Below are 23,288 nucleotides of genomic sequence, written 5' to 3' on the forward strand. Positions count from 1 at the left end.
TAGAATATTGTATAATAGAATGGTTCTCAATCTTTACCACACATTAACGTCACTTGAAGGATTTGTTAAAATAACAGATTGCTGGGTATCACCCCCAGTATTTCTGATTCAGCAGGTCCGGGATGCGACCTGATAATTTGCATTTTTAACAAGTTCCCAAATGATGCTGATGCTGTTGATCTGAGGACCATGTTTTGGGAACCACTAGTATAATATAAGGGACATTGCAGCAATATCCTTACTGTAATTGCAACAGAATTCCTACAGAGTTCTTTGCTCCAAAGTGTAGTTGAGTAAAAATTCTGTGGACGGCCAAAAAGATGTGTAAGATTCCCTATGGAACATCTTGTATCTAGCAGACCATTTCCAGCCTTTTTCAAGAAACCGGTGTTACAGAACATCCCTTAAACTCTTCTGTGACAATTTGAGGTTCTAGTTCTTGGCATACAGCCTACTAAGTTGTCTGTTTTATGTTGCCTTCTTAAGGGGGTGTTACCTTGTATCCTTGTATTTTTACTTTTCATTTACCCTTTATTCCACCCCACCCCCTCCCCCAAAGAAAAACCAGTGTTGGAATTTTGTTATTTTTCTTCATGCAAATAATATATTAAATATGAAACATTTTTATTTCAGAACTGTTCGCCAGGTGGCTCAGGAGCAGTTCTTTTTAATGTGCACCAGATGTTGCATGGGACACAGGCCTCTACTTTTCTTCATTACTCTGCTCTTTACCGTTTTGGGGGTGAGACATTTTTTAATATGCTTATATCAATGTGATTAATTCTGTAAACAAAGCACTCAGGAATTTATGGTTATAGGTTAAAGTTACAACAGTCTATATTTATTAAATAAATGATAATTTCCCATACTAATTTAGTATCTGCTCTGGTTAACTCTAGGTTTTTAAAAAGTAGATTCTGAGCTTGGACATGTAAATTCACATTATTCTCTTTTATTGTTTCAGAGCACAGCCAGAGAGAGAGCTAAACATTCAGGCGACTACTTCACCCTTTTAAGGCATCTTCTTAATTATGCTTACAATAGTAATATTAATATACCCAATGCTGAAGTTCTTCTCAATAATGAAATTGATTGGCTTAAAAGAATTAGGGTAAGTTGCTTCTAATAGTGTGTTCATTATATCAGTAAGAGTGTTTTATAAATCGTTTGTAGTTTTGAGCATTTTGGTTAAGTGAAAAATATCGAAGAGTGATAGAAAGAGCTAAAGAATACCTTAGTAACTCATGAGTCACAGAATGAATGCATAACTAGTTTTATAAAATGCTTTGTTTTACCTGAAACTTGAAATACTTAATTTCCGCTTCTTGCATTTTAGAATCTTGAGCCTTTTTGCAGATTTTTATCTTCTAAAAAGTTTGAGTTGTTTTCATCAAAAATCAGTCTATAGACTAGCACTTAACTTTTGATTTTAACACTAGATACTCTTTACTCAGAATTGTGTGAGAAATTTATTTCTAAAGAGATTCATAGCTTTTGCTTGTAGCCTTCAGAAAGTTCTGAAAAGAACTTCCATCTTGCTTAGAAGGGAACAATTTGGCAAGAAAGGGAGTCTTAATTTTAGAGAAGAGATGGTTACCAAAGGGGAGGTGGATGAGGGGACCAGGGAATAGGTAATAGGGATTATTAAGGAGGGCACTTCTTGTGATAAGCATTGAGTAATGTGTGGAATCACTGTATTGTACACCTGAAACTAATAGAACAAACACTGTATGTTAACTACACTGGAACACACACATGTATATATTTGTTGATTTATTTTTAAAATTATTTTAAAAGAATGGGAAGGTTTAGGGGAATTATCTCACATATGTCCAGTTCACTCTTGTCTGGCTCCTCCCTCCCTTTCATAAGTTAGGCATTTGGGATTTTCTCTTTGGCAGGATGATGTTAAACGAACAGGTGAAACCGGTGTTGAAGAGACGATCTTGGAAGGCCACCTTGGGGTAACAAAAGAATTACTGGCCTTTCAAACCCCTGAGAAAAAGTATCACATTGGTTGTGAAAAAGGAGGTGCTAATCTCATTAAAGTAAGTTTTGTCCTAAGCTAGATATCATAACCTAAATGTTTGTTACCAAGTGTGTTGGTTTATAGTATGTCTTTGGTGTATTGTCTTAATTTTTTCTCTCTTCTACTTTTTGAGAATTGTTAGAGGTTACAGTAATTTTTTAAATACAGTTTCTAAATTTTGTATATAAATAAAATGCGAGTAAAATAACATATATTTCATAAATAAGCACTAATTTTTTTTACTTAGAAAATCTTTTTTACTTCATTGGACTATATAAAACAAGACAAACCTATTTGTAAGACTATGCATCTTGTTTATCATTTTTAATGAGTTTCTTTACATATGTGTAACTAAAGGAAACAAGAAGTATCAGTACATGTTATTTTTATTCAAAATGAGCTTTGGGGGGTGCCTGGGTGGCTCTGTCATTTAAGCGTGTCAATCTTGATTTCAGTTCTCCGTCTCTCTCCTTCTCTCTCTCTTTCTCTCTCTCTTTCTCTCTCTCTCAAGCTCAAAGAAAAATAAATGCATAAATAACCAAAATGAGTTTTGGTATACATATGATTAAAGGAATAAACTTACTTAAAATGTAAATTTTGTTAAGCGCTACAGTCAACCTGGGGCTTAAAAAATTTTTTTAGCCTGAGAAATTGTGTATAAGTTGTAGTAAATAGTGGTTTGATGTGGGATCTTTTTATTAGAAAATCCAAGTAAGTTTTCTCGGATGTGATGATACCTTTAATTCTGACCATTAATTTTAGCACTGTTTCCCTTCCAAGAGAGATTTCTTTCCTTAAAAAGGCATATATAGATATACACACAACTTTGTGTGTCATACGTATAAACATTATATAAATACAGCTATACATATATGTAAAAAATATAACAGACATCTACAACTGCTAAATGTGTAATCCTCTTTTCATCTCTTGTAGGAATTAATTGATGATTTCATCTTCCCTGCATCCAATGTTTACCTGCAATATATGAGAAATGGAGAGCTGCCCGCTGAACAAGCAATTCCAGTCTGTAGCTCCCCAGCTACCATTAATGCTGGTTTTGAGTTACTTGTAGCATTAGCGGTTGGCTGCGTGAGGAATCTTAAACAGATAGTAGATTCCTTGACTGAAATGTATTACATTGGCACAGCAATAACTAGTAAGTATAGTAAAATACAGTGTTGTGCTGACAGGTAATTCTCTGATGTGTTCAAATTCTGTTTTCCTATTTTTCTTTTAGTAAACATCTTCAACTCCTGTTTTTCTTTCAGGAACTAGCAAATGGATGTGTAATTTAACACCATTACAAGCAAAGAGCCTTGATGTAGAAAAAAAATATCACTTGTTTATTAAATGTCTTCCTGTAAGGGGTTTGAGTATTTAGCAAAATAAATTTTGTCTCAGTCAAATCTGGAGTAAAACCCAAACTACAGAGTAATAACTAGTCAGAATAAGTGCCAGAGTTCAAAGCTAAAACTCAAGTTCCGGGGGGCACCTGGGTGGCTCAGTCAGTTAATCATCTGACTTCAGCTCAGGTCATGATCTCCACAGTTCATAAGTTAAAGTCCCACATCAGGCTTGTTGCTGTCAGCACAGAGCCTGCTTCAGATTCTCTGCCCCTTCCCTGCTTGCACTGGCTTCAAAAAAAAAAAAAACAAAAAACAAACCTCAAGTTGCATGACTTAGAAAACCTTTCAGGCCCTCCTCACTTAGAAACTCTTTAATACTGTTTTCATATGAGCTTGAAGGAAATCTGGTTTTAAAGATTAGAAGATGAAAAGATAACCTTCTAATGCACCTTATGTTCTCAGCTAATGCCCACATGAAGCCCTTGAAATTAGTTGTGGGCTCCAGATCTCACGGATGTGGAACTGAGGCCCCAAACGGATTGGGGCAATAATCAGTGACCAAAAAAGCAGAAATAAATCAAACATAATGGAGGCTGTTTTGATTTGAGAAAACCAGTGTTTATCTACAAAGCTTAACGATGTGTCATTGATTGTAGTAAATCTTTAAAAACATCAATTTATTTTTTGATATATTGTATTTCATAAGGACATTTTTAATAACATTTTCGGAGGTTCTAATTAAACTGCTTAAAAGGTTAGACCTGGGGCACCTGAGTGGCTCAGTCGGTTAAGGTCAAGATCTTGTGGTTTGTGGGTTCAAGCCCCAGATCGGGCTCTGTGCTGACAGCTCACAGCCTGGAGCCTGCTTTCAGATTCTGTGTCTCTCTATCAAAAATGAATAAACGTTTAAAAAAAAGTTTAAGTTTAAAAAAAAAAAAAAGGTTAGACCTTTAGCTATTCTAGCAAATCCATGTTCAGTAAGGTGCGGTTTTTGTTTTAAAGAAGTATCTTTGTTTTTAATAAATTCACACATTCATTTAATTTTCAGTAAGTTGAAATCCTCAAGGGGTACAGTATCATAGATTCTATGTCCAGTGGCTTTGTCCAGATTCCAAGTCCAGGAAGCTTGCTTTGGAATTTGGCATGAACCATACCATGGCTTCCATGAGCGTGGGTTACCTTTCCTCAGAGTACTCTGGTTTTGTTCGGTTTCCCCACCAGGAGTCACTATGTTGTTCTTTGCTTTGTACACATGAGCACATCTCTTGAACCCAGATAGAATTAATTTCATCTTGGGCGTGAACACCTTCAGTTTTAAGATGAGCTGTCTGCTCACTCTGTTTTTGGAGGACCCCACGTCTAACCAGCAAAAAGGTAGCCTTGGACCGCAGCCTTCCAGATAGATTTGCTGTTTTAAAAGTCCTATTCTGAGTACCCCTTCACAGGCTTGAAGATGGCAGAAACAGAAAGGCTACTTGTTTTTTAAATAGTACGTTTGCATGGTAAAAATATGAAATACCAAAGAAGCTACATACTAAAAAGTATGTTTCCTGCCCATTTTAGTCCCCAGCTGCCCTTTAATAGCTTAACTGTTATTATCAGTTTGTGTCTGTCCTTCCAGCATCTCTGTCTGTATGGAAAATCCACATAGAAATTTTTTTTTGTTTATTTATTTTTTTTTTTTTTACTACAGATTGTCATGTGTACACGGTGTCTTCACTTTCTTTTCCTCTTAATATATCTGCAGTTGTTCCCTATCAACACATACATATTTGCCTGATTCCATTTATTGGCTATATATTGTGCAATTCAGTATACTGTGATGTATGTAATGAGTCCCATAAACAGTGATAATATTTACATTGTTTCCAGGTTTATACTAGTTAGAGGGAGACATACAGTGATTTACAATTCTCACAGAACTTTCAAACACTGCTATTTTGTTACTTCCTCAAAATAACATTGTGGATACAGGCAAAGCAAGTGTTCCTCTTCTTACATTTATTAGTAAGAAAACAGAAGCTTACCTGAAGGGGAAAGAGTTGCTAAGCATCAGAACCTGGATGTGAACCCAGTGGTGCTAAAATGCTTTAAACCTGAACAAGCTATAAAATATGTGGATGGATTTATGTTAACGTGTCATGTCAGAATGAATTTGAAGACCCTTTAAAAAAACCTGCAAAAGTTGAAAGTTCACAGTGACTAAATAATAAAGTGAGCACATAGAAATCAGCATTGTACAATCTCATGAAATGGTTTCTGACACTTCTGTAGAAGCAACATCCAGTGAAACACGGGTTCTCACATAGTGGGGTGTAGGAATCCCTACAGTGGTGGAAATGCACTCTCTGTGTGCTGCTTCAGCTACCTGGAGCAGTAGTGGGGTTGTTGGTGATGTTAACTTATCAGCTTAATAGAGCTAACCGTGGACAAAAAGGCTATATTCCTGCTACAAGAATCTTTTCTCCTTTCTCAGCTTGTGAAGCGCTTACAGAGTGGGAATATCTGCCACCTGTTGGACCCCGTCCACCTAAAGGATTTGTGGGGCTGAAAAATGCCGGTGCTACTTGTTACATGAATTCTGTGATTCAGCAACTCTACATGATTCCCTCCATCAGGAACGGTATTCTTGCAATTGAAGGCACAGGTAGTGATGTAGATGATGATATGTCTGGGGATGAGAAGCAGGACAATGAGGTAAATTTTATTTAGCATTTTCCTTTCTTGTTTGAAATTCTGATACCAGATACTGTCATTCTATCTTATGGAGTATTGTACTTTCACTGGACTTGTTGACTTAGATTTAAAAATAAAGCTGGAGTCTTCCCAGCATGGGCTGCTGTGTCTTGACATAGTCTAGTGCTCACTATCTACCAGACTTAAAACTGCAGTTAATGTTCATGGTAGTTTACTTTTTTAGAGCTGCTGTTCACATACTCCGTTTTTGTATGTGAAAAGTGTTTAGTATAATTTGGAGTGTGCATAATGATAAGGATTTTCATTTTTATAACAGTTTCAATTATATTTTCACTTTTCTACTTGATATTTTTAATTATATCTCCATTAATCTATGCCAACTTATATACTATGCCAGTTTCATTTTGTGTGCTTGCTTTTAGGTTACTTTTACATTTGCCCAGATCATAGCTCTTCTTACTTAGGAAACACACTTCTCTGTACTTTAAATATTACATGGTCTTGTGACAAAATTTATGCTGCTTTCCGAGTATCCAGTGCACAATAAAGCTATGCAGAAGTTAGGTTGTAGTGACAGATCAGGTTGGACATAACGGTGGCACGGCTCTGTAAACAAGAGAATATTGCAAAACTTAAGTTGTGGTCATCTTTATATATCCATTCTGTATTTCTTTGCTTTTATTTGATCTTTTCCTGTTCATGGCATTGGTGAGAATTGCAGAAAGAAACCAGAGTGGGTTTTTTTTTTTTAATTTATTTTTGATAGAGAGCACAAGTGGGGGAGGGGCAGAGAGAAGGGGAGACACAGAATCTGAAACGGGCTCCAGGCTCTGAGCTGTCAGCACAGCTGAGACACGGGGCTCGAACCCACGAACCGTGAGATCATGACCTGAGCCGAAGTCGGATGCTCAACTGACTGAGCCACCCGGGCACCCCGAGAAACCAGAGTGTTTTAGTTGTAGTTCATGTCTTTAGTGGTTCTTCCCTCATTCCCTGTCTTCAGTCACCAGAACTATTTGCTGCGAGGTAGTTTAACACTTACAGGGCTTCTGAAACATAGACTTGTCCCAGTTCCTTCCCAAATCCACCAAACCACATCATCCAAGGGTTAGCATCTGCACATTTTTTACTTTTTATTTTTATTGAAAAAAAAATTTTTTTAATGTTTATTTTTGAGAGAGAGCATGAGCAGGGGAGGGGTAAAGAGCAATGGAGACACAGAATCTGAAGCAAGCTCTAGGCTCTGAGCTGTCAGTACAGAGCCCAACATGGGGCTCAAACTCACAGACTGAGATCATGGCCTGAACTGAAGTTGGACGCTTAACCGACTGAGCCACCCAGGTGCCCCCATTTTTTACTCTTTACAAAAGCTTTGTAGTGGGAATGCTTAACACCTCTACCAGATTAGGAACCACTGCTTCAAGTGGAAATTAAAATTCTAGTTCAGAATTTTACAGCCCATCACATCTCTGGGATGATGAGGGTAAGCACGGGGAGAGATAGCTGATTATATTCTCAAAGAGTGAGTAAGGCAGAAAAGATAGGATAAGATTTCAATAAGGTGTCCCATCTTTGCTCTCGTGGGACCTTCTGCTCTGTGTTGTCTCAGCTCTGTACTGCACTTGTGGGGTTTTGTGGTTCTTTGCCTGTTGCCTATGTTCTTTCCTTCCCTAGACTGGGAGTTTCTCGTGGGCAGGGACTGGATGTTATCTGTTTCTGTATCCAAGGTCTGTGATGCCACAAACTTCTTTCCATCTCCTCAAACATGGCTGTTCTGGGTACCTCATATAAGTGGAATCGTACCATATTTATCTTGTTGTTACTGGCTTATTTCACTTAACATAATGTTCTCAAAGTGTATCCATGTTCTAGCGTGTGTCCAGATTTTCTCCCTTTTTAAGGCTGAATAATATTCCATTGTATGGATAGACCACGTTTTGTTTATTTGTCCATCAGTGGACGCTTGGGTTGCTTCCACCTTTTGATCACTGTGAATGGTACTCCTGTGAACATGGGTGTACAAATATCTCATCGAGGCCTTTCAGTTCTGGGTATATACCCACACATGGAATTGCTGGATCATGTGGTAATTCTGCTTTTAATTTTTAAGGAACTGGTCCACGGTGGCTGCACCACTTTACGTTTCTGTCAACAATGCACAACTGTTCTAGTTTCTTCGCACCACAGGTTTTCATTTTCATGAGGTCTAGTATGTCTCATTTTTCTTTCATTACTTGCACTTTTGCTGTCATATCCAGTAATCATCACCAAATCCAGTGTCATGACGTTTTTGCCCTAAGAGCTTCATAGTTTTAGCTCTTGCATTCAGGTCTTTGATCTGTATTGAGTTAATTTTTGTATCTAGTGTTACGGAAGAGTCCAACTTTATTCTTCCGCATACGGGTATCTACTTTTTCTGGCATCGTTTTTTGAAGAGTGCTCCTCTTAATATGCATACTTTATTGACTGTTTATAGTTCTGAGTGAGTACCTCATAATCCTCACCACAGCTGCATATCCCCAGGAAGAAACTGAAGCTTACACAGGTTAAGTAGCTGACTTGCTCAAAGTTACCTGGCTTCTAAGTGGCAGCGTCTGCATTGGGGTCCAGTTCAGTCTAACTTACACCCAACGCTCTACTCCTCTGTGTTGCCTTTATTATCGGCCTTTCCCATACATGGTCAGCATCATTCTTTCATGACAACTACTCTGTGAAATGGTGGGGATGAACACTAACTTAATTAAAATTTATAAATTGGAAGTTAAGTGCTTTGGATATAAGAAATTAGAAGTACAAATGATTAATCATTTGTTCACTAACTGTTGGGCATTTGTCTCAACATATTCTACTGTACTTTAAAGTTAGATTAGCTTATTATTGACATTTTTTTTTTTTAATTCTAGAGCAATGTTGATCCCCGAGATGATGTGTTTGGATACCCTCAACAATTTGAAGACAAGCCAGCATTAAGTAAAACAGAAGACAGGAAAGAGTATAACATTGGTGTTCTAAGGCACCTTCAGGTCATCTTTGGTCATTTAGCTGCTTCTCGACTACAGTACTATGTGCCCAGAGGATTTTGGAAACAGTTCAGGTAAACTATAAGTGGACAGAAATGGGGATACTGCTTAAGCCTTTATGAATATCTCTATACCCTAACATTAAACTTCTAAAATACATGTTGAAGGTATCTTTATGTTGAATATTTAAGCAGTAGTACACTTGACCCTGAACAACATGGGTTTCAACTCCACGGGTCCACTTACACACAGAAATTCCCACCCCACCCCCACCCCCACCCCCACGCCCCAATGAATACAGTACTTCCAATATATTTTCTTTTCCCTCTGGTTTCTCAATAGCATTTCCTTTTCCCTAGCTTACTTTATTGTGAGAATACATACAATACATAAAACATAACAAAATATGTGTTAATGGCCTATTTATGTTGTAGGTAAGACTTCCAGTCAGCAGTAGGCTATGAGTGGTTAAGTTTTGGGGAGTCAGAAGTTCTAGGCAGATTTTCAGCTGCATGGGGGTCGGCACCCCTAGCCTTCATGTTCAAGTGTCAGCTATAATATTTAAAGCTTCTTAGGTTTTTTTTTTTTTCTCCTTGTCTTTAAAGTTGGAGGTAGAAAGCGTCCTACTTCAGAGAGACCGCATTCTTTTGTCTCTTAAGATGTTAGTAATTTTTTTTTATCTTGAAAACTTCTAATGTACAGAAGTAGGGACAATAGTGTGAACCCCTATGTATTCATCACCCAACTTCGGTGGTTGTCAACTCAGGCCCAATCTTGTTTAATCTACATTCCCCATCTGCTTTTTTCCAAATTGTTTGAAGCAAATCTCACACATTTTCACCTATAAATATTGTAGTATTGGGGCGCCTGGGTGGCGCAGTCGGTTAAGCGTCCGACTTCAGCCAGGTCACGATCTCGCGGTCCGGGAGTTCGAGCCCCGCGTCAGGCTCTGGGCTGATGGCTCAGAGCCTAGAGCCTGTTTCCGATTCTGTGTCTCCCTCTCTCTCTGCCCCTCCCCCGTTCATGCTCTGTCTCTCTCTGTCCCAAAAATAAATAAACGTTGGGGGGGGGGGGGGACATTAAAAAAAAAAAAAAGAAAAGAAAAATAAAAAAAAATATTGTAGTATTCATCTCTGGTTTTTTAAAAACATAACCATAATACTATTACCATGTTTTGTGAAAATCCTTTAACATGCTTGTGTTTTTTTGAAATCAGGATCCAAATGAAGTCCATGTACCTCAAATGTTGCTCTGACTCTTCTCTCTTCTAATCTTTTTTCACCCTTGAGATTTGTTGGAAAAAAACAGGTAGTTTTACCCTGTAAAGTTTCCCACCATCTGGATTTTATTGATGGGCTCTCTGTGGTATTTTTGTATTTTCTGTTTTCCTCGGTCTACTGTATTTCCTATAAATAAAGTAGCAAGATCTAGACACTTGATCAGATTGAGGTGGTGTTTTTCTCTTTTTTTGAAATGACACTCAAAGCTACTTTATAGGTGGTAATGTTTACCTCAGTGAGAATTACATAATGTCCTTCTCCCATGATAACAGCCATTAATCGTCATTGCCTAAAGTATTTCATCAGGGTTACAACATGGCAGTATTCTAATTTTATCATTCTTTGATTTATTAGCTAGAATACATCTATAAAGGGATACTTTCCTCACCAACAACATGACTGTCCTCATGTACAATTTTGTAGGAAAGGTGGAATACTTTTTTTTAATTAATAAAATTCTCAATTGTATCTTGGTTTTGTTTTTTTACTTCACTTATTTTAATTTCTTTTTTTAAATCATCGCCTACTATGTGTCCTGCACTGTACTAAAATACCACAGCACAACCACCTCACTCTTTCGTGTGTATGAAAGAGGCTGTACTCCTACACAGCAGTGGGTTTTTTAACACTCCTCAGCATTTCTTTAAGGTCTCGCACACAGCTGAGAACAGGGGAAGCGAAGGGTCACCCGACACTCCTGCCCCCATCTTCCCTGCTTCTGTCAGAGCAGCTTCCCTTTTCCCTACAAGGACACTGTTTCAGTTCCTTTTGAAACCACCGCTTCGTAGTATGATGGCTTTCCTGTGACTCACCATACAAATTTCTCTGATTCCCCTATAAGCCCCCTGCTTCGTCCGTACTACTGGCTTGCATGCTCCACCCTCCTTCCCAGCTCTGCTTTTACTCTTTCTGTCCCATCACCTGGCACACCACACACCGTCCTCTCTGCCTACCCCAGGTTTTTCGTTCCCCAGCCTGTCCCATCTCTGCCATAAGGCTTTTAGCATTTCTATTCTTCCTCTTCCAGATTACGCTCACACTTTTCATGCTTCTATTTTAAAATTTATCGTTGTTCTAAATCATTTTCTCTCTTATAATATGTTTGTGTGTGTGTGTTTGTTTATTTTGAGAGATGGGGAGAGAGAATCTCAAACAGGCTGCACCCTGCCAATGCAGAGCCCGATGCAAATCTGCATGTCATGAATGGTGAGGTCATGACCCGAGTCAGGGCGCTCAACCAACTGATCCACGCAGGCACCCCTCTCTTCTAATACGTTTGCATTTTGATTTCTAAATTACTTCCTATACTAGTGGAACTTCCAGTTTATCTAGACTAGCACTTCTGGATTATTCTCTTCTTAAACATGTAACATACTCCTCATACATGGGGGTTAATCACATTCCCCACCCCATGCCCAATTTTTTATTTTGGAAATTTGAAACCAACAGAAAAAGCGACAAAGTAGTATAATGACCAGCTTTATAGTCTCTACCCAGATTTACCAACTGTTAACATTTTGCCATGCTTGCTTATGTGTATACAGTTAGCCCTTGAACAATGTGGAGGTTAGGAGCATTGGTTCCCCTCACAGTTGAAAGTCCGCATATAACTTTTGATGCCCCATAACTGGAAGCCTTTACTGATAACATAAACAATTAACATTTTGTATGTTCTGTGTATTATATACTGTATTCTTATAATCAGGTAAGCTGGAGAAGAAATATTATTATGAAAATCGTAAGAGAAAATACATTGACAGTACACTATATTTATGGTGAAAAAAATCCATGTATAAGTCCACGTTACTTCAAACCTTTATTGTTCAGGTATCAACTGTACATGGGTTTTGGTTCTTCTAAACCAGTGGATAGTAAGTTGTAAGCATGATCCTTTATCCCCTCACACATATACATGTGCTTCATTGTATCTGCCAAGAATAAAGACACTTCCTGGGGTGCCTGGGTGGCTCAATTAAGCGTCCGACTTTGGCTCAGGTCACGATCTCACAGTTTGTGGGTTCGGGCCCCTCATCGGGCTCTTTGCTGACAGCTCAGCCTGGAGCTTGCTTCAGATACTGTGTCTCCCTCTCTCTCTCTGTGCCCTTCCCCTGCTCACACTATGTCTCTCTTTCTCTCTCAAAAATAAACATTTTAAGAAATTAAAAAAAAAAAAACTTTCCTACTTCTATATAATACCATTATCACACTCAATGAATTCAATTATTAAATTTAATACTGATTTAATAATGCCTAATATGGGGTACCTGACTGGCTCAGTCAGTAGAGCCTGCGACTCTTGATCTCTGGGTTGTGAATTTGAGTGCCACATTGGGTGTAGATCTTACGAAGAAAAAAAAGGAAAATATCTACCTTTAAATATTTTTAAAAAATAAAAATGATGCTTAATACTCATCATTATGTATTCTGATTTCCCCCAAAATATTCTTTGTAACTTTTTTTTTTTTTCAATGCCAGACTGGTATCCTGGAAGGAACCACAAGAGGTGATTACCTCTTTAGTTTTCTTTAAAATAATGTCCCCAACTTGTCGTGATTTTATGGCACTGAAATTTTTGAAGAGTTTAGACCGGTTGTCTTGCAGAATGTCTCACTTTGATTTGTGTGATTATTTCCTCATAATTAGGTTCAGGTTAAACGTTTTTTGGCAAGAAAACTACAGTAGGTGGTGTTAAATGCTTCTTATGGCATTATATTGGGAGATACATGGTATCAGTTTATCTGATTATTGGTGATATTAATTAATTGTCTTAGATCTATTCATTATGAAAGTACCTTTTCCCTTTTGTAATTAGGGTTGACTACATGTTTGAAAGTTTGGGGAATCACTGATAATTTGAAATTAAGTACAATGGATTGGTGTCATTTCCAGTGGTGAAATAAATTGATTTTTTATTTTAAACTCAACTGTAGCAAATGTGTTAAATATAATTGGAATAAGATTATTTACTATGTAGAAAAAATGTTACAAATACTACATCAAAAGACAATTCCTCTACCATATTTAAAATATATTTGTCATAATTCTTGCTTAGAATGCTTTCAAACTTCTATTCTCTATGTATGTCACTCTGTAAATACAAAATTAGATGTCATTGATATTTTCCAGCAGTGTATAGGTTTTTAGCAGTGTCTGGTCTCATTTTTGTGAAACACCCAATCGAAGACTTGTTTTCTCAAGATTGATTTGCATGCTTTACTCAGATTGCTCAGACCACGTCAGACCTTTCTCTTTTCACTTGGAAAAAGCAGTTTAATTAAGATTAAATAGGGGTGCCTGGGTGCCTCAGTCAGTTGGGTGTCAGACTTTGGCTCAGGTCATGATCTCACAGTTTGTGAGTTCAGGGCCTGCATCAGGCTCTCTGCTGTCAGCTCAGAGCCTGCTTTGGATCCTCTGTCCCTCCCCCACTCATTCTTTCATGCTCTCTCTCAAAAATAAACATTTTTTTTAAAAAGTAAATTAATCTTCGCACTGTACCTATAACATGAAATTTAAGCAAAATGAAAGAAATAGTAATTTATAACCTCTACGTAAGAGTGAGATCCACCACATGCTGTCTTCAAGTAGAATCAGAATGAATGCACTCACCATGTTACCTGAAGCAGCCAGCTTTGTTGGATCCTGTCATACCTGTCAACCACACTGGCAGTTTACAGTAACTCCTCTTGTACTTGAGTGCACTTTCACTCTGAGCCTCAGTTTCTCTCCCACTACACTCTATACATAAAGAGCGTTTATTTTTTTTTCTACTTCTGTAGTTGAGGGGGGAAAATGTATTTATGTATTGTCATTTGTGGTGTATCCCTTCTTTTCCCGTGAAAAAAGATTGCATATGTTTTTAGAGTATGACATGTTACATGTTTTATTCCATTTATTTCTTAGGCTTTGGGGTGAACCTGTTAATCTGCGCGAACAGCATGACGCTTTAGAATTTTTTAATTCATTGGTGGATAGTTTAGATGAAGCTTTGAAAGCCTTAGGACATCCAGCTATGCTAAGTAAAGTCTTAGGAGGTTCCTTTGCTGACCAGAAGATTTGCCAGGGCTGCCCACATAGGTAAGTGCCGATTATCTATTTAAATCGTACTGTTGATTTACTAACGAAAATAAAACCTTGATTATGTACAAGAGTGGAGTATGCCACCAATTTATATGCCTCAGACTGGATGAATTACAGTGTGGGTACCTCACTATTGTGGGTTTCGATTTTGTGTGTGGTGGTGGTGGTGGTGGCTTCATGGAGGTTTTTGGTTCCTTTTGTTTTGTGTGTGGTCATTCCTGGGGAAATCAAATAACATTTTGCATGTAGCTACAGGTGTTACTTATAAATTTGCCCTTTATGTTAGAATTAAAGTAAGTAAGCTTAGGAAATGACAGGCATGGAGTACTATTTCCTCTGTAAGTGAAATACTAATTTTTTTTAAAAAATTTTAAATGTTTATTTTTGAGAGAAAGAGAGCATGAGTGGGGGAGGGGCAGAGAGAGAGGGAGACACAGAATCCGAAGCAGGCTCCGGGCTCTGAGCTGTCAGCACAGAGCCCGACACAGGACTGGAACTCACAGCCCGTGAGATCGTGACCTGAGCTGAAGTTGGACACTTTAACCAACTGAGCCACTCAGACACCCCTAATTTTTAAAATAGCATTGATTATGGTGGGGTACCTGGGTGGATAAGTTGGTTAAGCGTCCAACTGTTGATTTGGGCTCAGATCATGATCTCATGGTTCATGACATCAAGCCCTACATCAGTCAGGCTCTGTGCTGACAGTGCAGAAACTGCTTGGGTTTCTGTCTCTGGCCCTCCCCTGCTTGTGCTCTGTCTCTCTCAAAATAAACAAACATTTAAAAATTAAAAAATAAAACAGCATTGATTATGGTGTGAATATCCTTAAAGTATGTTTTCAGTAGAAAACAAAGCAAGAGTTGAATGAACACATTGTGTTTTTCACTTAAAAGGGACATTAAGGTCTCTTACTGAAAATAGTTAAACGACTGTTACAGTTCACTCTTGTAGGTACACATTTACCCCTGTCACATGGAAGTTTTACTTCGGAACTTCTCTTGCATGTTACTGATTAATGTTGCTTTCATATCACTTTTCACCAAAATATGACAGTAAGACAGTTTTTTCTACAAGCCCAAACATTATTATATACAGTGTTGTGTGTGTATATGGCTGGTGGGAGTGCTTCATAATTTTGGTCAAAGGGAAATGATTGGTGGAGAGGTAATGAGAAGTTTCTGTGAGGTTAAACCGTTCACTCAGAACAAGACCCATGTATTGTTCATGTAGCCTGGACAACTTTTGGTCCTTTTGGAAGACCTTTTGCATTACGTGGACAATAAAACTGTCATTTTAACCTTTTGTTTTTAAAATAGCCACCTTTTTCGTCATTTATTCTAATCAGTCCTTCTTGGTTTGTTTTAAACTTGGTTTTGTTATGTTTTCAAAGTTATTTGGATATTATTGCTTTTCTTTGCTAAGTGAAAATGTCCAGAGAGCATGATCATAGGTAAGATCCCTAAAGTTCAGATATCTGCTCCACAACTAAGCTAGTCTTGTTATTAGTACATGCCAGAAGGTTATATAAAGAATCCCAAGTCTGTCTGTTTTAGAGTATTATTTGTGTAGATCACAGGTTAACAAATTGTGCACCATAGGTCAAATCCAGCCTTGCATCTGTTTTTATAAAGGGTTATTGGAACATACCCATCTCTTTACCTGCTCTCCGGCTGCTTTCCCTGTAACAGCACAGTCACAGAGACCTCATGGCCCAAGAAAAGCTTGTAATCATTACTTTTTATAGAAAAATGTTGCTGGCTTCTCATCTTCAAGTGCCCTACTTTTTAAGTGAAGTCATAAGTTTTGACTCCTTTTTTCTCTTTTATGGGTTGTTCCTTCATTATAATAAGTAGCAGTACGCTTAATATCTACTTCATATTCCATTTGTGCCACTTAAAAATACCTTTGTCTACCTTTTTTCCCCTAACTAAACTGAAAAGCCCTAAATATAAGGGACTGTCTTCAACAGTGGCTATTCCAGAGTACTTTTATCAAAGGCACTTTGAATATATTTGTTGAATGAATTTGATGGTTGAGTGTATTCCCCACATCCCATGTTCTGAATTTATGGAATGTGTCTCCTCAGAAATCTGAAAATCCCCTTAGTAGAAAATTTCCACACGGTGAGATTCTATCTCTGATAGTTGACCTTTCCCGATGTTTCCAGATGTTGATGAATTCATGCTTTGGTCTTGGCATGTATTTAACCACCTAAACAGGTGACGGTGGAAGCAGCCCAGTAGACTGTAAAGACTTTAAGCTGTGAAGCTAGACAGACCGGCTTCAAAACCGTTTTGCCTAGTCATCTTGACCAGATTAACCTTTCTGAACCCCTGTTCCTTCATCTCTGAAATGGAGATGGTGCAGGTTTGTCATGAAGACCAAGAACCTGGTGCATAGATAGTGTATAAACAACTTAATGTGGTGCCCAACACTGGATAAGTGACCCAAAAACATGTCCTTTATTGCTAATTTTCTGTGACTTACGGGTTTCATGTTACAAGTATCACAAATTTAGTTTTCATTGTCTGTAACTAAAAATGTTTAGAAAACTAAGAAATCCTTTTTGATTATTTCTTAAATGATACCTTAGATACGAGTGTGAAGAATCTTTTACGACTTTGAATGTAGACATCAGAAATCACCAAAATCTTCTTGATTCTTTGGAACAATATGTCAAAGGAGATTTATTAGAAGGTGCAAATGCATATCATTGTGAAAAATGCAATAAAAAGGTATGACTTATCCAGGTTTTTAAAGTAATTATGATTACCTTTAAAGGATTTGAAAGTTGATTGCTTTTGTCATCAGAGTTCACCCTCTTTTTATTCCCTACCCTGCTTTGTTAGGGTGGTAACAGAAGGTAGTTAAGATAACTGATATAAAGGTTTTTAAGGGATACAAGATTGAGAGAAACTAGTGCCAGAAGGGCTAGGGAAATGGGTGAGAGTGAACATTTTAGAAATCATAATAGTTTAATACCACATTGTCTTCTTGGAGTTCCACATACTCTTTCCATCCATGTCCAGCCAAACTGCAATTGAACCCCTCAAAACTGTAGAGCTGGTGGGAAAACATTTCTCCTATCATATCTAGTTATTGTAAGGACCAAGAAGTTTACTGAAACCTTCATTAATTTGGTCACATCAGATTTTTAGGCCCACCTAATAAAGTTTTATCTCTGGGCACTTACAATGTGTGTCTTTCTGGGCTCCCAAATTTTCTCACGTCCCAGTCACCTGTATTGTTTTGACATTTGCACACCACCTAAGGAGATCCTACAGTCTAGAGGTGGAGACGAGAACTGTAAAACCATACTGCCTGTCACCCACGCTCTGAGGCTTGAGGCAAGTGACACCATCTCTGTGCTGCTCCTGATCCCCTCCCCACTCTCCCCACTACCATTCAGTCGTTCCTGTCTGGTGGGCTGTTAAGATTAAACGTGCTACTGCTCAGGCAGTACTGAGCATACTTTCTGGCACTTAATGGCCCAGTAAATACTAGCTGCTATTGCATTTCTTCAGTTGGCTCAAAACAAAGCACATCTTCATTGGAATAAGTGTCAAACAAGTAATGATGATTAGATGGCAGTGACAATATAGAAGCCAGGCAGGCAGTGAGTAATGTCTGCCTCACTACTGTTTGCAATTTGTAACAAGTGGCATCAGCTATTTCCATATTAGTGTTAGCATTTTTTGAAATACCCAGTGTGACAGAATCACCTTGATTATATTCATTGGCATGTGTTTTCATTTATAACCTCAGATTTGTCTTAAAGATAATTTAATACTATAATTTTCTAGGTTTGTTTTTTTTTTTTTTTTTTGCAGTGGATTATAAAAGAACATCTAGTAACTTGCTCTGTTTATTTTAGGTTGATACCGTAAAGCGCTTGCTAATTAAAAAATTACCTCCTGTTCTTGCCATCCAACTGAAACGATTCGACTATGACTGGGAAAGAGAATGTGCAATCAAATTCAATGATTACTTTGAATTTCCTCGCGAGCTGGACATGGAGCCTTACACAGTTGCAGGTGTCGCAAAGCTGGAAGGAGATAACGTAAACCCAGAGAGTCAGCTGATACAACAGAATGAGCAGTCTGAGAGTGAGACGGCAGGAAGCACGAAATACAGACTCGTGGGTGTGCTGGTGCACAGTGGTCAAGCAAGTGGGGGACATTATTATTCGTATATCATTCAAAGGAATGGTGGAGATGGCGAGAGAAATCGCTGGTATAAATTTGATGACGGTGATGTAACAGAGTGTAAAATGGACGACGATGAAGAAATGAAAAACCAGTGTTTTGGTGGAGAGTACATGGGAGAAGTGTTTGACCACATGATGAAGCGCATGTCATACAGGCGCCAGAAAAGGTGGTGGAATGCTTACATACTTTTTTACGAACGACTGGATACCATAGACCAGGGTGATGAGTTGATAAGATACATATCCGAGCTTGCTATCACCACAAGACCCCATCAAATTATTATGCCATCAGCCATTGAGAGAAGTGTGCGGAAGCAGAACGTGCAATTCATGCATAACCGAATGCAGTACAGTTTGGAATATTTTCAGTTCATGAAAAAACTCCTTACATGTAATGGTGTTTACTTAAATCCTCCACCAGGTGAGTATGAAGAATTTAGCTTCTTAGGGGTGCCCGAATGGCTCAGTCAGTTAAGCGTCCGACTTCGGCTCAGGTCATGATCTCACAGTTCAAGCCCTGCGTTGGGCTCTGCACTGACAGCTCAGAGGGTGGAGCCTGCTTCACATTCTGTGTCTCCCTCTCGTCCTCTGCCCCTCCCCCTGTTTTACACATATGCACTTTCTCAAAAATAAGTATTTTTAGGAAGTAAGCTTTCATTTAAAAAAGAATTTACCTTCTTAGTGATGAAGCAGAACTCTTAATTTACTTGCAGGATTTCCTACAGGCGTCAACACATTTGCATTTTTACTTTGGGCTACTTTAAAGCCATATTTCAGATGACTTACCTTTGAGCAGCATGTATTTTCTTGCTATTTGGAAAGAGAGGCGCTTTTGTTTATTATACCAATTTGGTTTTGACTCCAGCATTAGTTTGAAATACCCTTTACTGAAGTAAGAATTTCATAAGTAGCCGGGTGGGGTGCAGTTTGCAAAGTTAAGACTTCTGGAAATCAATGGAAATGCAGACTTGTTTGAAAATGGAGCTTAGACATAGAAATTTGCTTGTTTGTTTTTAACGTATCTGCATTTTTTTATAGGGCAAGATCACCTGTTGCCTGAAGCAGAAGAAATCACTATGATTAGTATTCAGCTTGCTGCTAGGTTCCTTTTTACCACAGGATTTCACACCAAGAAAATAGTCCGTGGCTCTGCCAGTGATTGGTATTACTTTGGGTTTTCATTCCTATTATACTTAGTTTGGTTCTTTAATATATGGCTTTATTTTTTTCAAATCATGATAATGTTGTTTCAGATCTAGAATGCAGAATACAAAAACTCTTGGTAGCACTAGTGAGAGAAATCATACTAAAATAATTATGTGGCCTTTTTATTGTTCAGAAGCTGGCTTTTGCTTATGTTCTCTTGTGTCATATCTTTGACATCCCTGTACAAAATATTACAGGATGATGCTTGAAAGTCTAAGCTATTTAATGAAGAAATTACTAGTTTTAGCTTCCCTAGATTAAATTCTGCCATAGATTAAAAACATAAATAAAATGAGTCTCCTAAATTACAAACTGTGAAAGTATAGAGGCCATTATAATACCTCGATTTAACGATTTTTATGTGTTCATCTAGTGGTAAGATGTCAAGGGAAGGTTGGGGGAGGGATTGCTTTTGTCATCGAACCTAGGAATGGTTTGGTAATGAATTTGTAGCTTTCATTTCTCTGTGTTGTCACTCTGTGTTGTGAGAATAGACCAAGTTGTAGTAATCCTCTGTCATTTTCATATTGGTACTGGAAGCAACCATTGCTGGTTCTCTCCCTCCAGTAGTAAAAGAAGGTCTTTGATTTTTATTGGGTTCATAAAGACCCAAATCTGTACTATATATATGAGACACATCATTGAATTGGTATTCATAGATTTTTGTGTTTTGTCTTAGGTATGATGCATTGTGTATTCTCCTTCGTCACAGCAAGAATGTACGATTTTGGTTTGCTCACAATGTCCTTTTTAATGTTTCAAATCGCTTTTCTGAATATCTTCTGGAGTGCCCTAGTGCAGAAGTGAGGGGTGCATTTGCAAAACTTATAGTTTTTATTGCACATTTTTCCTTGCAAGATGGGCCGTGTCCTTCACCTTTCGCATCTCCTGGACCTTCTAGTCAGGTAATTGCTGGGTTTTCTTTCTAATGATTAAATGCTTACAACTCTCTTTCCTGGAAGTTGAAGTCACAAGTATATGTACATCTGTTTCATATGTTTGCCTAACAAGTGTGTGTGCACACACACCATACCACTGATGTCTAGGAGTTCCATTAAAGGTACTTCGCAGCAATGAATAGCAATTATTGACTGTTCATTTAGTTACAAACAGTGGCTTATTGTTATGTAGGTTATTTCTAAAGTTTTTTTTTTTAACGGACTTGCATTTATTAAAAATTAAAACAGCATGGAAGGCTCTATAATGAAATCTACCTCAGATCTTCATTCCCTTTCCTAAGAAGCATCCCTTTCTAATCGTCTCTTGTGTGATTGTTCCTTCCAGAAATTTCTGCCTGGATTGAACTTACTGTGTGAACACACGTGTGTGAGTGCACGTGCACGTGTATCCCTTTTTTATGCAAATAGAAGTACATTGTACCTATATCTTGTCACTGAAAAATAGCCAATGTTTTATCCTTTACAGGCTTATGACAACTTAAGCCTGAGCGATCACCTACTAAGGGCAGTTCTAAATCTCTTGAGAAGGGAAGTTTCAGAGCATGGGCGTCATTTGCAGCAGTATTTCAATCTGTTTGTAATGTATGCCAATTTAGGTAAGAATTTAAGTTTTTATAATTGTTTTAATCTATTAACTGGCAGAGTCTTTTAAGCCAAGTAATGAAACCTTCTTTACTGCACTTTTCACTTTGTACTTTATTTATCTGTATCTCTGCAATAGACACAGGTCAGGATCTATGTCTTAGTCATATTTTTATGTCTGGATTTGAAAATACTGATTCCTAGGCCCCATCCCACACCAACTGAATCAGAATTCTCAGAGCTAGCACAAGGAATCCACCTTTTCAAAAAGTCCCCAGAGGGTTGTGAATAGTCACCCAGGTTTGGGGAAAGGACTTACTCTGTACGTAAGTTTTTGTTGAAGTAAAGTAAATTAAAGTTAGAGATAATATAAATGTTCTGTTACCCTATTATTTATGTTATTATCTCTGTTTAACAAGACTTTTCTTTTCAAAGCAACCTTTCTAACATCACCTGATCAGTGATTCAATAATACTTACCTTTAAAGTATGTTATCCTATCTTATATTTAGTCTCTGTTGTTTTTGATTGTATTCAAATTTTGGTGTTTCTCCCCAACTCGATTGCAAAACTGTGCACTAGCCTCAGTAAATGTTGAACAAATAATGAGAAATACTCAAAAATCCTTCCATTATCATTTTGGTGTTTGTTAATTGGCTTTGTATGAGGTAAATTTCCTATGGTTGAGGTCAAGAGTCGCATGCTCTTCTGGCTGAGCCAGCCAGGTGCCCCTAAAATTATAAAAATTTCTTACCGACCAAGTGTTAGTGCACTGATCCCCAAATGATTTATTGAGACATTCCATTTAGAATCTTAGCGATGATAATATTTGGCCAGATTTGGAACTGATTCAAAGACTTAGGTGATTTTTTAAATAACTTCTTTAAAAGTTTAAAAGAAAAGGGGCGCCTGGGTGGCGCAGTCAGTTAGGCGTCCGACTTCAGCCAGGTCACGATCTCGCGGTCCGTGAGTTTGAGCCCCGCGTCGGGCTCTGGGCTGATGGCTCAGAGCCTGGAGCCTGTTTCCGATTCTGTGTCTCCCTCTCTCTCTGCCCCTCGCCCGTTCATGCTCTGTCTCTCTCTGTCCCAAAAGTAAATAAATGTTGAAAAAAAAAAGTTTAAAAGAAAAAAAAAACATATATCCAAAATTAAGTTCTAGAAATAATCAAACATCCCTGTCATTCCATGTTTGTTTTGTATGTGAACCTACTGATCACCAGTTGATCTCTGGCTCGTTTAACATAAGCAACATTCTACTTTTTGTCTTTGTAATTGGTTTTTTCCTTTATCTCTCCATACTAGAGATGCTTGGTTATTTGTAGTTGAGAAGGGAGAGAGTATTTATGACACAAACAAGCAAGTGGAATCTATTTCAAACTATGAAATATCAAATTTAGGCATTCACAAAAATCCTATTTTGTTCAACTCTCTTTTTTAGGTATTGCCTATTCACAAACCATACATCATTGGTCCATAATGTAATTAAAATTTCCCTGCTAAAAGCAAATACAGATCCGTAAACTTTAACATGAAATTCTTAAGACCACATATGCTTTCAGGTTCAGAATTATTTAGATTTAAGAAAGGTAAGGCGGTATATATATCACGCATTATGTAACATCCCTATAGCAGGATCCAAGACAGCACCTTATAAACATACACATTAATATTTCTACAGTAAAACACGAATAGTGTTAATTCGTGGGGATAAATGAAGACTAGAAATAGCCTCTTGTCACTTCAGGCTAGCTTTTCCCAGCAAACACATTTTGGCACCCAACTTTATGAAATAATTTTGTTTATATTTATGATAAGAGCTTTTTGAATCTCAGGATTTCAGATAAGGGATTGTGCACCTGTATTCGTTATACCTTTTGGAAT

At 37.8% G+C, this 23,288-nt stretch overlaps 1 protein-coding gene across 2 annotated transcripts in view; it reads left to right on the forward strand.

The window, feature by feature from the left end:
* Positions 1-23,288, forward strand: part of USP9X (ubiquitin specific peptidase 9 X-linked) — a 132,186-nt gene that overhangs the window by 94,720 nt on the left and 14,178 nt on the right. For both annotated transcript variants that reach the window (XM_027054125.2, XM_027054126.2), the window contains exons 27-38: positions 634-742; positions 965-1,111; positions 1,902-2,048; positions 2,966-3,188; positions 5,855-6,075; positions 8,979-9,169; positions 14,276-14,449; positions 17,049-17,190; positions 18,330-19,083; positions 19,701-19,824; positions 20,548-20,773; positions 21,294-21,423. In XM_027054125.2, the coding sequence (XP_026909926.1) occupies positions 634-742; positions 965-1,111; positions 1,902-2,048; positions 2,966-3,188; positions 5,855-6,075; positions 8,979-9,169; positions 14,276-14,449; positions 17,049-17,190; positions 18,330-19,083; positions 19,701-19,824; positions 20,548-20,773; positions 21,294-21,423 (2,588 nt within the window). The remainder of the gene's footprint in view (positions 1-633; positions 743-964; positions 1,112-1,901; positions 2,049-2,965; positions 3,189-5,854; positions 6,076-8,978; positions 9,170-14,275; positions 14,450-17,048; positions 17,191-18,329; positions 19,084-19,700; positions 19,825-20,547; positions 20,774-21,293; positions 21,424-23,288) is intronic.

Source organism: Acinonyx jubatus, chromosome X, assembly GCF_027475565.1.
Source record: "Acinonyx jubatus isolate Ajub_Pintada_27869175 chromosome X, VMU_Ajub_asm_v1.0, whole genome shotgun sequence".
Taxonomy (NCBI): Eukaryota; Metazoa; Chordata; class Mammalia; order Carnivora; family Felidae; genus Acinonyx; species Acinonyx jubatus.